The following is a 16,131-nucleotide window of genomic DNA, read 5'->3' as shown; positions in this document are numbered from 1 at the left end:
CCAACTAGTTATATCTCAGTTTTGTTGGCGTTCGGTTTTAGACAATTGTCGGTCATCCACCCTGCAACCTCAGATAGGCAGGCTTTAAACCTATCTGCCGTGATGGCAGAGGGGTCCGACAGATTTACTGTTAGTTGGGTGTCATCGGCATACAACCCCACTTGAACCATATGCCTTCCAATGATGTCAGCCAGGGGTTTGGTATATATATTAAATAGGGTTGGGCTCAGAATAGAGCCCTGAGGGACCCCTTTCGTGGAGTGGAACTGGTTTGACACACAGGATTTAAGTGTAACTTGAAATAATCTGTCCTGTAGGAAGGAGATAAACCATTTTAGGGCAATGCCTCTGATTCCGACCTCCTGAAGCCTGTAGATTAATATATTGTGTGATACCGTGTCAAAGGCTGCACTCAGGTCAAGTAATATCAGACGCGATGTCTGACCCTGGTCAGCATTCTGTCTCAATATTTCTTCAATTAGGAGAAGGGCAGATTCGGTGGAGAATGTCGCTCTGAAACCCGATCAAGTGGGGTCTAGCAGCTCACTGGATTCTATAAAGCTAGTCGGGCAATTATTGACATGCTTCTCTAGTATTTTTGCCCCAAATAGAAGGAGAGAAATGGGTCTCATTTTTTCTAATATGGACGGGTCTATTGAAAGATTTTTCCTGATAGGCATTACCATGGCATGTTTACAGTATTTGGGTAGCGTGCTTCAGCTTATTGATAACTTCAAGAGCTCCAGTAGTGAGGGGCCTATCACTGACACCCCAATTGCAAGATTCTGTGTGCGGCTGAGTCAAGTGGGGAGCCAGATTTGATGGATTCAAAGATATCATTAACTTCCTCTACTGAAGGAATGGGGAGATCTATTAAATCATTGGATTGTTTCTGCTCCTCTCTGTGCATTCCTCTCTAAAAGAGTTGGTAAAATGTTCATATATTTTAGCCACTTTATTGGGAAAAAAGGTTGCAATGTGGTTGCACAGTTTGCGTGATGGGACGAGATTAGCCGAGGTGCGTTCCTCCTTCGTTAGAGATTTTAGCAGGGAAAATAGTTCTTTGATTGGATTACGCGCTGAATCAATCATCTGGGCATAGTACTCTTTTCTTTCTAGTCTAATACGTTTATGATAGGTTTTCAAGGCTACTTTGAGGCGAGTGCAGGCAGTGGAGCTGTAGTCCTTATGCCATTCGCACTAAAGGTGTTTGCATTCTTTTTTTAATGCGGCTAAATGTTCATTACACCACGACGAAGAGGGTGATTCTCTCGCATTCTTTCTCACGGCTAGGGGCACCAGGGTGTCGATGGTTTCGGTTAGCCATGTCTCGTATTTTAATGTGGCCACTGCCATCTGCTCTTCACTTTCGATAATAGGTTTGGTTTTTTCTAGGGCTTTTTTTACATTTCTCAGGTTTAATTTTAGTCCAGTTCCTACTCTGGACTGGTGGGGTTGCAACCTTGGCCCACCTACTATTAATTAGGAACCAGAAAGGAATTAGAAAGTGGTCCATCCAAGGTAGTTTCACTGCATCTTCGACCACTAAGGAGGGGTCATTAGAAAAAAATAGGATGTAATGTATGACCTTTGCCGTGTGTGGGGCACTTGACTAGTTGACATAGCTGAAGAGTTTGTAGGTCCCTGATTAGAGATATGATTGTCTGACAGTCCTTAGATTTAAAGTGGAGAATGACATCTCCTAATATGACCAATTTTTTGTGCCTCGAGGCTAGCGCAGGGGCAGATTCCATTAGCTTTGTGATGAAATTAGCTGCCGGACTTGATGGGGGGTACATCAGTAGGCCAGTAAGAGATTGATTACTGGACATACGAATAGTGAATTGCACCTCTTCACTATCCAGAGAGTCCAGTTTATTGAGGGAGCAGTTCCAGATTTGTTTAAAAATAATAGCGATTCTGCCACCTTTTTGTCCTACTCTGTCACATCTTACAATGCTACATCCTACAGGTAGCGCATCTAGAACATCCGGCTCCGAGCAGTCACCCAGGCATGTTTCTATTAAAAAGTGCATCCGGAGTTTGCTCAGTAAGTATATTAAGGATAGGAGAGGCTGCGGCTGAGGGAAGATGCGGTGACCCCATATGCCAGAGGGAGTCACAGGGAGCAACAAGATATGTGACCTGGTCTACCACCCCTACCGGTGAACTGAGGCCGCCGTAGAAGCCACGTCACCAAGGCAAGGGACCTGCTTCAGGGGGATCGGACACTCACCATACAAGGAGCTGCTTCAAATAATCTCTGGTCTCTCGGTGGTGTGACTGAGTTTAAGCAACTCTGCGTCGGCTGAGTGCAGCCTACCTGGTCCGCATGTGGCGAGCTCTCCTGATTCTGTTGCTGCTGCTCCAAGTGCCCGCAAACTGGGCGCGGAACTCCGAACGATCCAAGCCTGGTGGTAAGGCTGATTTCGGGCTTGTAGGACACTGGGGACTTTGCTTGCTGATTAGCGGTTGTGGCATGGGAACACAGTTGACTTTCAAATAGAGTCAGAGAGGCTTCGAGACTCGGACTACTATTGCGGCCTGCACTGGATGTTGCCTATAGCGAATGGGGTATAACCACTGTCGCTAGAAACGAGGAGGGAGCGCAACCAATGGGGCCTCCTAAAAGAACACTAATGTCCCAACCTCAGTGGAAATGTGTCGGCGTTTGTGAATGTCGTATTTTTCTATGTGTTGTTAGCGGTAGAAATAAAATACTTCTCTTTTTCAATAAAAGTGAGTATTTGGCTGGACAATGATTTATTGCTGCTGCAGTGTGCGAGTTATGACCCTGTGTTCACTCCCTAGTGTTCCCCGTATCCCCTAGAGAGCCTTATACTCATTGAACAATGCTATTCCTGAGAGACAAGTGCTTCAGGGGTACTTGGCACCGTTTCTCAGAATCCATAGTATTTTGGGCCCTTGGACCACAGGAGTAAAAGGCTTAAACCCCCATGGCTGAAACCACTAACCCCTGCTTGCCCCATGGCCCTCTGAAAGGTGTTCTGACACCCTATGATCTGTGTATGTATCGATTTAGTATTTTACCGTTATTGTCTTATATTTATATGCACATTTATGGTTATCTCTGACACTTCACTAAAGATTGATTTTTATTACCGGTTAAATACTCAAAAGTTGTTAAATATATTGCTTCTACCTTCCTCCCATTTTCAGAACACCAAAAGATTTATATTTTCCACACTTTGCCTTGGGTATGTGATTTCCCCTTTGGGTGTCCAGTTCTTCTGTTAAAAGAGTACCAACATCATTCTGTTCAAATGCAAATGTAAATTGTTTCCCTTCCAGAGCAAAACTGGAATTACCCCACATTTAGAAGCCATTTTGTTATACACTGTAGTTAGTTCAATAGTACAATTGATGATATTATGGAAGCTTTTACAGTGATGCTCTTTCTTGCCACCAGAATTGACTTGTACTTTTCTCCTCTGTCCTCAGTAGGTTCATCATGGCTTTAAGAGCATGTGGTTTGATGATCTGCAGACGATTGCGACAAGCAGCTCCTCCTTCTAGCGATGACATTGAATTCCTTCTGCTGCAAACATCTTACGGGACCCATCACTGGACCCCGCCTAAAGGTGATGAGACCGAACCTGCTTTAACTTTTCCCCCATAACCTTCTTTGTAGGCACTTTGTCATGCTGTAGTGGTGTAGCTCCTAAAAAGGTGTTTGCCAACTTATGCCTATATCCAAGAAAACTCTACTCTCCGGGTAAACTATGTCATCATATCAACGTCAATAGAATAAATTTTTCTTAAGCTCAGACACTTTAGCGTTCATAATGGAGCAGAAAGCCTTAGGACACTTGTTAATGGTGTGAAACTCTTATCCAAAGCTGCCTTGCAACAGTAGCATGATCATACATCCTTCTGAAATTGCTTTAAAAATGGTAGGCGGCTAATCCAGTATCACATGTTACAAATTAGAAATCCGAGTGGGAGTTGTCATCATTGATTTAAAATCACAAAATGGCTGCCAAAAATAATTTTTGGTGTTAGGATTTTGCACCCCCTAAAAAATAGAGGTTATCCGCACGTACATAGGGAGTACTTTGAAAACCAGTATTTTGAAATCATAATTTCACAATAAAGATTAGGTTAAAAAGACACATCTAGACTTTGGAAAATGCCAATGACATGCGCCCAGGAGGATCCTTCAGCTGCCTAATTGGCTTGAAACTGATGCTCTGAGCCTTGAGCTGGGACCATGTTTTTTATGCCTGCAAAATTAGGTTGCATGCATGCATTTTACTACCTTTTAACTAGTAAAGATAATTGCTTGTTGATCGCCGATTGGACTGAAGGTCTGTTGAATAAGTCAATTGTTTGTCTCCCAGGAAGAGATAGGATTTTAAGTCTGTGCTGAGAATGCATGAAGGGGAACGGCCGGAACAATGCAGGCAAAGCCACGCTCGCCTGAACAGCGCAAGCGCAACCCCGCTCGCCTGAACAATGCAAGCGCAACCACGCTCGCCTGAACAATGCAAGCGCAACCACGCTCGCCTGAACAATGCAAGGGCAACCACGCTCGCCTGAACAATGCAAGGGCAACCACGCTCGCCTGAACAATGCAAGGGCAACCACGCTCGCCTGAACAACGCGAGTGCAACCACGCTTGCCTGAACAGTGCAAGCACAACCACGCTCGCTTGAACAATGCAAGCACAACCACGCTCGCCTGAACAACACATCTGCGTTAACAACACATGTTCATGGATAAGGCAGACAGCGGTCTAGTGTCTAGGAGGAAGCATCGGAACAAAAAGCTCCGGATATGGACAGGTAAGTGGGGCTAGGGTTGGGTTGGGATGAGGTGTAGTTTTTAGGGGTGGTGTCGCTTTTAGGGCTCAGGGCGGGGGGTTGGGGAACTTTTGGGAATGGGCCAGATTTTTAGGGCTGAGGGTGGGGGGAGGGGTGGTTTTAAGGGCTGGGTTTGGAGAGGGAGTTTTTCGGAGTGGGCGGTTTTAGGGCTCAAGGCGGGGGGGGGGATCAGGGTTGTTTTTTTAAGTTGGGGCCAGGGTTTTAGTCCTCAGGGCAGTGGAAGGGGTTGGGGTAGTTTTATGGACAGTGTGGCTGTAGGTTTTAGGGCTCGGGGCAAGGGTAATTTTATAGTCAGGGACAGAGTTTTAGACCTCAGGGCGAGGGGGAAGTGGTAGTTTTAAGGACAGGGCTGATTTTTGGCCTCAAGTTGGGGGGGCAAGGTAGGGGGTAAGAATTTTTGTGCTTAGGGCAGGGGGTCGGGGTAGTGGCGATCTTAAACACACATACCCCTTACCATTCATGCCTTTACAACAAAAGTGCGTGGTAAAGGAATGCGAGGTTAAGACGTATTCGTGGTTCAGCCTGCGTGATAAAGGCACGTGTGGTTTTGCAATGCGTGCCTGTCCTACAACCATGCGTGAAGTGTCATTTGAACATGACACAGCTTTAAAGGCTAAAACCCTCCGTGTGAATAAGACTTTGAAGCAAATTGCCTTTGTAATGTGCTTTGTTGTGGATAAGAACTACATTGCACCGAAGTAGCCACTAGTGCACTTTAATTGGTGCAGCCGTCACCAGGGGTAGCCTTATGTGTGTCAAATGTAGAAAACCTCAGTTTCTGACAACAGTTGTGGCTGGGGACAATCCTTCGCCAGTCTAGTATGTTTAGAGCAATCTTTTTGTTTAGTTATAATTGCCATTCTTCTCTACCACACAAATTACCTCACTTTATGCTATTGTACTATGTCTGAAAGGAAAAACCACCTAAACCTCTAATTAATAGTGCCAAGATCAGGACTGTGGACCAGGCTTTTGACTAGTTAATATCTCGCAGCACAGACAAGGCGGTAGTAGTGGTTACTTTGTTTAAAATATATATATATTCAAGAAAAGGTCAATTAATGGTGAATGTAAACATGATTTAATAACGCTATTGATGTGTATACAGTGTGTATTATACTAGGTTTTAAACTGGCTGGAAGAGGTTTATGCATGTGAATAAGGTGATTGGATTAAAAAGTAATTTACAAGTTTCACTGGCTCATTGCTCAGGCTCTTCACTGCCACCAGAGGTGATATGTGTCTGGCCTACTTTGGCTACTCTGTAACCTTGGATTATTGACAATAATATACCACCAAGCATTACAAGTATACATGCATTTAGGAATAAATGGCATCCTCTTTGCAGCATGTAAGGCATACTTCTCCCTAGATCCTCTTTTCTTGTGCAGCGTGAAGAGATGGTGCTTAATAAAGTCTGCAAATCATGCAGTCTGATGCAGAATAGAATTTGTTTGGAGGATATCCAATGAACCCATTAAATCCTCAGTGCACTGCAACACAGCTCTACATTATCCATTACAATCTCCTCCATCAACAGTGTGTACCAGTAGAGACTTCCCTCTGAAGTTACTGCCTTTGTTGATCTCTTTGACAACAGTCTTAAAGGATCCATACAGCCTCAGAAAGGACTGCGATTTTCTACCAGAGGACTCCAAAGGTATTTCACCTGTTTTGGTCATCCCCAGTCTTGTAATCACTGGTGCATGGCAAAGTTTAAGGCTTTTAGGCTCTGTGACTGCTGTATATGTGGTTCTTCTCTTGCATCTTCTAGAGTACCAAGACGATTTCTTGCCACTTTAATGTGTTACTGGCTTATGTAAAGGTCAAGATAGCCATAATGGCTTTTCTAGATCTGCAGTATATCGGGCCTCAGTATCTGCAAGCTTGACTGGTGCCCAGAAGGGTGGGTAGTAAATGCATCGGGCCAGCCTTACTGATAGGATGGTATTGTACCTGGCGGTGGTGTGTACACAATTCAGAATACAAAGGGTCTGCAATATATTGTCATTCAGCCCTAGATGTACACAGTGTCGTCCATTCCTCTGATCTTGCAAATAATATGATTGATCGTGAAGAGATATTACAGGTTTGATCACATTTGAGGCTGTCCTTGGAAGTTCTCACAGAAGGATTTATTACTCCTACTGTTTGGTTTATGCCACAATGTAGCTTTATCTTGATCTTTTTGGGCTTACTGTATGGGAGGCAGATAGCCATAATATTGCTTTAGAGCAATCAAGATTTGCTCAGTGCCACCATGGCCTCTGGAACAAGCCAAGCGGAATTGTAATTAGGTGAGGCAACAGGATGTCACAGAATTGGGAACTCCAACTGCTAGGCAAGCTCCTGTAAGGGGCTCACTGTCCACCTCCCATGACTACTAAACGGAAGGTTTGGAGGGAAATAGAACCAACAATCTTTTTATATCTTAAGAGTGAGTTGCATCAGTCTAGCCCAGGGTGTTTTAACCCTTTAATGAGGTTTAATGTATAACACATCAATATAAAGGACTACACAGCTTGCCTGGAATAATTACAGAATGGCAGTAGCCACTTTGTGGTTATACTTAGTGTTACCAAAGAAGGGAATTCCTCAGATCTTTCACCATTAATAGCTTTGCACCTCTTTGACAAATCTCCACGAAAACCTTGCAAACCTATTCTTCCTTTTACATTGGTGGATGATGCAAAGTTTTGCAGTAGTTGGTCACAGAGGTGCAACAATAAAAGGGGTAGGTCCCAAAATACCTTTTTTCCACCAATGCATTTTCCGTAGACTTTTGTAACTCGCGTGGAGCGAAAACGGCTAAATAGATGTACATGAAATTTGGCAGGATTAGGTATTATGATATGCAGATGATGTTTTGGTTACTACAAGTAAGTAGGGTGAGTATTTTTGAAGTTATAAGTATTTTTATTTATTTTTGCAAAATGTTCTGCTATTTCACAGAAGTACCACGGTACATAGCGATGACAAGTCATTATGTGATTGGCTAATGGGCTGCCTTTACAAAAGTTAAAGGCAGCTATGTTGTTTTTAGGTACACTTTGCTTGTGTTCTGCGTTTCGCCCTTAGATGTATTTAAGTAATGTGTGATTTTTTTTTTTTCCCCTACGTATCACCACTTTATTAAAGTGGGTATAAGTAGGAAAAAAGTATCTATAGGTTTCTATATATTTAAAAAATAAACGTGTGGAGTATCATGGTACAATAAAAATAGCAAAAAAATGTTTAAATAAATTGAAAAAACACTGTATTATGCTATATTTATAAACCTTTGTGCACTACTGTGTATTTTCTATTTTTAACATATTTAAATCTTCAGTAAAAGTTCTACAGAGTACCACTGTAAAACCTACAAATTACCATGCTACTTTAAAATGAATTTAAGAAAAATGTGCAGTCTTCCCTAAACTGCAGTAAAAATGTATAGAAAATTATAAATGCATTTCTCTACCTATCAAAACTTTAATAAAGTGGTAATAGGTAGGAAACAACAATAAAACCTACTGCTTAGCTAGATCCAAGCTCCAAACGCAGCAAAACGTACAACGCAGACAAAATAAGCTGAAAACAACGTGGCTGACGTCTAGCTTTGGTAAACACAGCCGTGAAAACAATCACACACTGTCTTACCAAGCTCATGTACCCCGGTATGCTGCAGCACAATATATAACTAAGCATTTTAGACATTTTTACTTTAACAGTACTTACAATATTCACACATAATACCACAAATTAACATTTACACCAAATAATCTATTTTCCTGCCACATTACATCTACATCCCTTGACTCACCTTCATGCTGCATCTATTTCAGTTACCACACTTCACTCTACCCCAATCCACACCCCTACACTGTACGCTATTACACTCTAAGACACACTATTTTATGACACTACAGTGTGCCCCAATACACTGTAATCCCATCCACTCAACTCCAATCTACGACACTACACGATGTTCCACTCTATGCAAATCCACTGCACACCACTTAGGTGTACGCCACTGCACTTTATGCCACTCCACTATACGCCACTGCACTCTGACAATCCACTATACATGACTCCATTCTAAGACACTACATACTACTCTGCCGTACTGCTCTCTATGCTTTCCACTATACGACACTGTACTCCACTATATGCCACTCCACAACACTCCACTGTACGCCGCTCTATGCTCTTCCGCTGTACCCAACTCCATGCTAACACATTGCACTATACACCACTCCACTATACGCTATTCCACTGTATGCTGCTCAACTGTACAGCACTCCGGTCTATGCCACTCCACTGTACATCAATACACACTACACTGTTCCACTGTGCAAACTCCACTGTATGACATTCCACTCTATGCAGTTCCACTGATACGCCACTCCACTATGCGCCTCTCCACTGTATGTAACTCCATTCTTCGCCTATCCACTCTATCCTACGACACTCTACTCTGTTCCACGGACTCTGTTTAATGCCACTCTACAGTATGGAATTCCACTGTATGCCTCTCCACTCTACTGTATGGTATTCCACTATATGCCTCTCCACTCTACTGTATGGTATTCCACTATATGCCTCTCCACTCTACTGTATGGTATTCCACTATATGCCTCTCCACTCTACGTCACTACACTGTATGACAGTAACACTCCGTTACTCCACTCTACACCACTCCACTGTATGCTGATCCACTCTTTTCCAATGTATGCCACTCCACTTTAGAGCACTCCACTAAAGCCTCTCCACTTTAGAACACTACTACACTGTACGCTACTACAGTCTACCCCGCTCCACTCCACAACACTCCACTCTATGCCACTCCAGTCTACACTATTCCACTGTATGCCACTACAGTGTATAATAGTGGAGTACTTTGCTACGGGCAAGTGTTGTAATTTTTAGGGGAAAGAAACAGATCACCAGGTTAGATGTTCCCAGGCCTTTTGTGCTGTGTTTTGATTGGAGAAATGAATCGTTTATTTGTAATACATTCTATCTGTATAACAAACTTGTTGTACAGTGCACCATCGCAGATTGTGTGCCCCTGTCTCATGTAGAAAAACTCAATATAAACTGAACAACAGTTTACACTGTTTTAAACTGGTTTTAACCCTTTTAACAATATTGTCCAAATGACAAGCTGTTAGTTGCAGAGTGATAGTTTTGCATGAACCTTGACTCTCTGAAGGAAACCATGTTAGAGGAAATACACATTTGGATATAAGTGCATTAGTGTTACAGAGTAAGTCGCAAATAGTCTTTAAATGAATCACTGAAGATGATTGGTTTGCCCATCTTTGATAATTTTGTTTCTGTACAGGTCATGTGGATCCTGGTGAAGACGACTTGACAACAGCCCTGCGTGAGACCAAGGAAGAGGCAGGACTTGATTCAAGCCATTTTAAAATCTTTGAGAGTTTCAAAGTTGAGCTTAACTATAAAGTGAAAAATAAACCTAAAACGGTGATCTACTGGCTGGCAGAACTGAAGGACTATCACACAGAAATCACGCTCTCTGATGAGCACCAGGCCTTTCGCTGGCTGAAGTTGCAGGATGCATGCAGGCTGAGTGCGTTCCCGGAGATGCAGAGGGCTCTGACTGAGGCACAGGAGTTTCTCTGTAGAACAGGATGAGTTGAACAGAGAAAGGGAAGTGAACCAGCAGAACGTCAAAGAGTTTTCTAAAATGGCTGTTGAAATAGTATATCTATGATGGTTTTTAGTGTTTCAAAGCTGATTGTATTTCCATATATAGCTATAGGTCCAACACCTCTTTATTTCAGGTTTTAACTGTAGGAGGACCCCTGCAAAGTCTCAGCAAGTCAATTGTAAAGAAGCTGCTGTGAGGCAAAACAGATGAGGGGTATGGCTGTTTAATTGAGAACATCAAGGGGATAGAGGCTCTTTATTCAGAGGAATCTGGATGATTTTGTCTATTCATAGGTATTCTAGTATCGGCTGTAGCCTCACTGGCACATGCAAATGTAAGAAAGAAAGGACGTTCCTAGTTTTCTTTTATACGACCTAGTCCCTCTCGCTGCTTAGTTCTTCCTCTAATTCGATGCTTTGTGATCCCTGTCTGTGGTTTACTAGTCCGCCATAAAGGAAGGGATGCTGAATGGAGGAGGGAGTGTGGTCGCGGTCCAACCATGAGTCATTGGTAAGAAGGCATACTGCATAAAACCCCTCAGAGAGCAGGGTGGACCGACTGCAGCCTTGGCGCTGTGCAATGCCGTCATTTGAATCATTCTGTCCAAACATTCTGTCCATCAATAGTTCTTTTTGCATTTGTCATTTGAATCAGAGCACAAACTCTGTGGGCAAGCAGTGGTTCTTGCCACTCGAGAGGGCCACCATAAAGTTTTGAAACGAGAGCAAGGCCCTCCTTCTCAACATTACTACGGTAGTTATGATCTATGATTGATTTAGTTAGAGCACATTTATTTCCTCCTCCCAGTTGGTGTCCTGACCCATAGACTTGGGAAGCCTTGGTAGAAGCATGTTGTTTTAATTCAGAACCTAGTTTGCATAATCTATAGTATGAACATTTGAATGCAGGAAAATGCCTTGTTTCCCTCTCAAACTCTACCTGGCTGTGGGGCACTGAGGCCAAAATATTAAATAAAGAGCCTTTTATTGATTTTTGTTACTGTAAACATGTAGATGCTCATTTTGTTTTATGATTCAGGTCCTTCATTTACTTCCCTTATGACATCACTCAGGCCACCTTCCATTGTTACCCCAGTATGCCGCCCTTGAAGATCAATCAAAAAGATATTTTTAGTATTCGCTTACATCCTTTACGGGGCATTGTAAAAACATTTATAATTAGTGGGGATGGATGGTAGTCCACCACAAGTAATAATGAAGCTCTAGTAAAGTTTTCAGTAAAAATGTTAAACCTGAGCTCAAACCCTGGTAGCTATGCCTCGGTGTATATAGGATTTAACTTAAGAAAATGTGAAAAGCATTTAGAAGTACCGCCCCCCAAAAAAGTCGCAAGCGCACTAAATGGTGAAGAAAAAAAAAACACCACCAAAAAGAAAAAACTCTTGTAAGGGGAACTGGAGATATATACTTTTAACGTTTTAAATAAAAATAGAGCCAAAAGGCATTAGGCACCAACCGCAGTCATCTGGTTGTGCTTGACCGGTACCTAGGCTTGATTTAAGGCTGATCACACTAGAGTGCTGGTCGGATACAGAAACCAGGTTTGTCTTTGCCTAAAAGTTTACTTTCATTGTCTCTGAAATGGAAGTCAAAAATCCTCAGCAGGGCTAGGCAGCAGGTTGTGGCCGAGAAGAGTTCCACAGGGCAGCATAGTTGGTTGAAATCCAGGAGAAGCTGTTGAGTTTTGACAGGAATGCTACAAGTGGAAGAAATTTAAATTCACATCCTAGGAAGGTTCCTTGCCGGCCGGAAACATTTGGGGACTTTTCCTGATGAAGGTTTCCATGTTACAGATCTGTTGCTGTGGAAGAGCTAAGAATGGGAGCAACCTGAATCTTTGGCCCAGCACAACGAACTTCCGTCAGATTTACTTGCCAGGTTTGTCTCAGTCCTCCAAAGGATGTTAAGAGGAATACATTTTGACACAGCGGAAGGTGCAAGGACGTTGGGAACAGCACCTGGGGGGTTGGGGTGTTGGGATCAAGATTCACCCCAGCAGAAGCCTGGAGCAGGTAAAGGACACATACAGTTGGAACGAGTGAGCTGGGATCATCAGGAAAAGGGCTTCTAGCAGCTTGGTGTGGCTTAACGGGAGGTCAGCTAACTGTCCCATGGAGTCCACCTCTTTGTCTTGGTTACAAATAGGAGCAGGCCTCAACAGCAGTTGTAGTCGTTCTTATGCCTTCCAAATGTCCAGTAGGGTTCTACACAGGGTGCCACATTTATGCCTGGCACTAGCCTTTGGGAAGAGGAGACTCCTGGCCCCTCTCACCAATGTGGAAGAAGTTCCCAGGGATAACCCTAATTACTTTTACAGCAGTTCCATGTGTCCTTCTGCCAACATTCCCTCAGTACCCCTCTCTTCCTAAATCCAACATGTTAAACCTTTCTTCCCTTGTTTAGAGTTCCTGTGCCGACTGCAGATGCAATGCCAGGGAAATGAGTGACCCCCTCCTCTCCGGTCACTCAAAACCAGTTCTTGGGGTAGCTCCTCTCTCACTGGGAATGGTGATGAACTGACTGACTGGAGGGACAAAGGAGGCCCAGGTATATACTGCATCTTCCTGTGACAATATGTAGACCATTTTGAAGTTAATTAAGTCCCTGGGCACTGCCCAGATGGTTATCCTATCAGAGGAACTGAACACCTCTCCACACCCAAGGCCTTTGTCTCAGCTCTAGGAGCAAGTTCATACCTTATTAAGGTGCTAAGTCCAAGAATTAACTTCGTAGCTGTTTCCTAAGTGGAGATAACATTATTTATGTTTATTATTACCTCCCAGTGTTTTTCAATGGAACAGCTAACCCTGCTACAGTTAAAAAGTTTTTTATGACTTGTCACTACAAGAACATGTTTAGAATTAAACTTCTACATGTCCTACTTTTAAATACCATGCACCCTGTCTAATGGGCATTTATGGCCTACTTAGGTGTGACTTTTTAATATTAGAAGGAGGGTTTGGGCCTGTCAGACGAGGCTATTTTGACAGTTTGAATTTGCAGTTTTAAAATGGCACAGACAGGCTACAGTGCAGGCCTGCAGGTGTGTTTTGCTCTGCCACTCTAGTGGTGGCACAATTTGTACTGTACTCCTGTAGTGACATTTAAGCTACAGGTCCTGGGTACACTTACTGCCATATAGTAGGAACTTATAGGTAAGTTAAGCATGCCAACTGGGAGTATAGCCAACGTCAGTATGTTATAGGGGCCCAAGCACATGGACTTGGGCCTGGTTAGCAGAATACCAGTGTGCAGAGTAAAAAGGTGTCCTTGTTCTTACCACACCAGCATCAGCTCAAATCCCTGGCCTATAAAATATGTGCAGTAAATGACCAGACTAGACCACGAAATACACAGTGTATCTTGTACAACCTAGATTTATCATGTGGACTGCCAAACTACTAGGAAGTTAGAGTATAAGAGCGAAGACACGCTGCCCTGTACCTCTCGCTGCCTAGAATAATTTTTCACCTTTTATAAACACAAAATAAATATTCAATGTGAAAATTGTCAGATGATGTTCCTTAATTGAAGTGAAAAAAATCTCTACTGCTCTGCTATGTCACTGTACCATTATAATAAACAAAGTAAACATTTTACTGAAAAAGAAGGAAGATAGTCTTGCAACTGTCTGGAGACAGACCACGCTGATATAACTAGGTGGGAGGGCCTTCAACTAGCAAATTAATTTCTCTGGGAAAGAAGGAATATTCAGTAGGGTGCAAATGCATGTCAGCAATTTTCAGGAGCATCCTGGGCCACAAGATGGGTACATGGAAAGGATCTGATAGACCAGACAAGAAGCAAAACTATCTCCTATGTGTGAATGGTCACTGAGACGTGAATGAGGCTAGGGATTTCTATACAAGGTAACATTCACAAGCCTCCTGTTGGGATCGTGCAAGGAATTGACTAGAGCGAGACAAGGTATCCTACCTTTATACATTGCCATCTAACAATTGGCTGTTTCTTTGTGAGTTGGGCATTGAAATCCCAAATGCAATATACTTTGGTGGGGTTTTGTTGTCATAAAATATATAAAAAGTACAGAGCTTAAAATGTTTGAATTTTTCCAACATGTTTTTTTGTACATTTCTTACGAAATTACTGGTTGGTTCTTCAGATTCAATTGTGTCTTTGTTCCAGATGTATGATTTAGTTATTAAATTGGTCTAGTTATACCTTCCATAAACATTGTTCGAAAAACCTGTGCTCCTGCCAGTGTTTGGCCCTGCCTCTTGAGTTGTTGCCATCTTTCAAACATGCTTGTCCATTATCTCTATTTATTTATTTATTGTTTTATTGTTTTCTTTAGCGCAAACATGATCCACAAGTAGATGTCAGAGCGCTTCACAGTACAAGAGCATTCAATTTCCATAGTTATACATGGCTTAAGTGGGCTACCACATTTAAATGATCGTTCTAAAAGTGGTACTCAGTTTGATTTAATGATTAATACAAATATTGATTATTGCATGGTTACAGTTCTTGAAACAATATTATGTGAATAACCAAATACTTCTTGAGGATGTTTGGCTGAACTTGTCAATCAATGAGAGCGACTTGGAGTAAGATGCCCCGAAATTCCAAGATCTAAGAATGTCGGGACTATTATCCTGTACCATGTATTCAACAGGATCAGCCGATAGACGAAGAATGAGAGATTGACTGTAGGATTCAATTAAACCCATAGCCAAGACCACCAAAAGTTATGGGAGGAATTTGCTCATAAGGAAGTACTTAGCTTCTTTTTTTAATAGAGCGAAGGATGTGATTCTTCTAATATATGGTGGAAGCGAATTCCAGATTCTTGGAGCAGCTCCAGAGAAAGCTCTATCATATTTGCTTTTTTTGTGGAAGAATGCAGGTTTCAGTAAAAGATCTTCAGTGCTCCGAGAGACTCTACCTGGCCGAGAACATTACGTTATCCGGTGGCAGCAAAGAGGTGTTTTGTAGTGTAGTGCTTTGTGAGTGATACTTGCCATCTTTAGTTGGATTCTAGCTTTGTATGGGAGCCAATTGATCGCTTTCAAATGTGGAGTGATATGGTAACATTTCTTAGACCCTGTTATGAGTCTAGCTGCTGCTTTAAGGCAGGCTTTTAGGGGAGCTGTTAGGAACTTGGGAAGACCTGAAAGAGTTGTGCATCTGTACTCAATCCTCGAGATGACCAAAGCCTGGACTGCTGTTTTGAGGTCAGCTGTATAAATTAATAGCTTGTTTTCTGAGATAGCTTAGATGGCAGCAGGCATTTTTTGCCATAGTGTTGATGTGTGAACGCATGTTTAGAGCCAGGTCCAGTGTGATTCCTAGTGATTTGGTAGAGTCCCCTAGGATCGTGGTACAGTTTAGCGCAGTGATCATCTTAGCCCATTCCTTTATCACCATGGAGCTTTTAGGGGGGGAAATCGGAAGCAATTCGGTTTTCTGCGAGTTGAGCTTGAGATGATGTAAACTTCATATACAGCTATGTGTCATCTGCATACATGTGGTAGGAGATATTTGCGTGCTGTAGTATTTCTGTTAGTGGTTCGACATACAGATTGAATAGAGATGGGGGAAAGGGTTGAGCCTTGTGGTACTCCAATTTGAATCGGGATGTTAGAGACAA

The 16,131-nt window shown here is 42.6% G+C and overlaps 1 protein-coding gene across 3 annotated transcripts in view; it reads left to right on the top strand.

Moving 5' to 3' along the window:
• NUDT2 (nudix hydrolase 2) overlaps positions 1–14,726 on the top strand; it is a 119,169-nt gene extending 104,443 nt beyond the window's left edge. For 2 of the 3 annotated variants that reach the window (XM_085628700.1, XM_085628716.1), the window contains exons 2-3: positions 3,463–3,602; positions 10,171–14,726. In XM_085628700.1, the coding sequence (XP_085484826.1) occupies positions 3,473–3,602; positions 10,171–10,484 (444 nt within the window). In that variant the 5' untranslated portion in view covers positions 3,463–3,472 and the 3' untranslated portion in view covers positions 10,485–14,726. The remainder of the gene's footprint in view (positions 1–3,462; positions 3,603–10,170) is intronic. The other variant, XM_085628707.1, reaches the window with a different exon arrangement.
• Positions 14,727–16,131: the final 1,405 nt, after the last annotated feature.

The sequence above is a fragment of the Triturus cristatus genome, chromosome 2_1 (assembly GCF_964204655.1).
Source record: "Triturus cristatus chromosome 2_1, aTriCri1.1, whole genome shotgun sequence".
Taxonomy (NCBI): Eukaryota; Metazoa; Chordata; class Amphibia; order Caudata; family Salamandridae; genus Triturus; species Triturus cristatus.
This window is presented reverse-complemented; position numbering and strand designations above follow the sequence as displayed.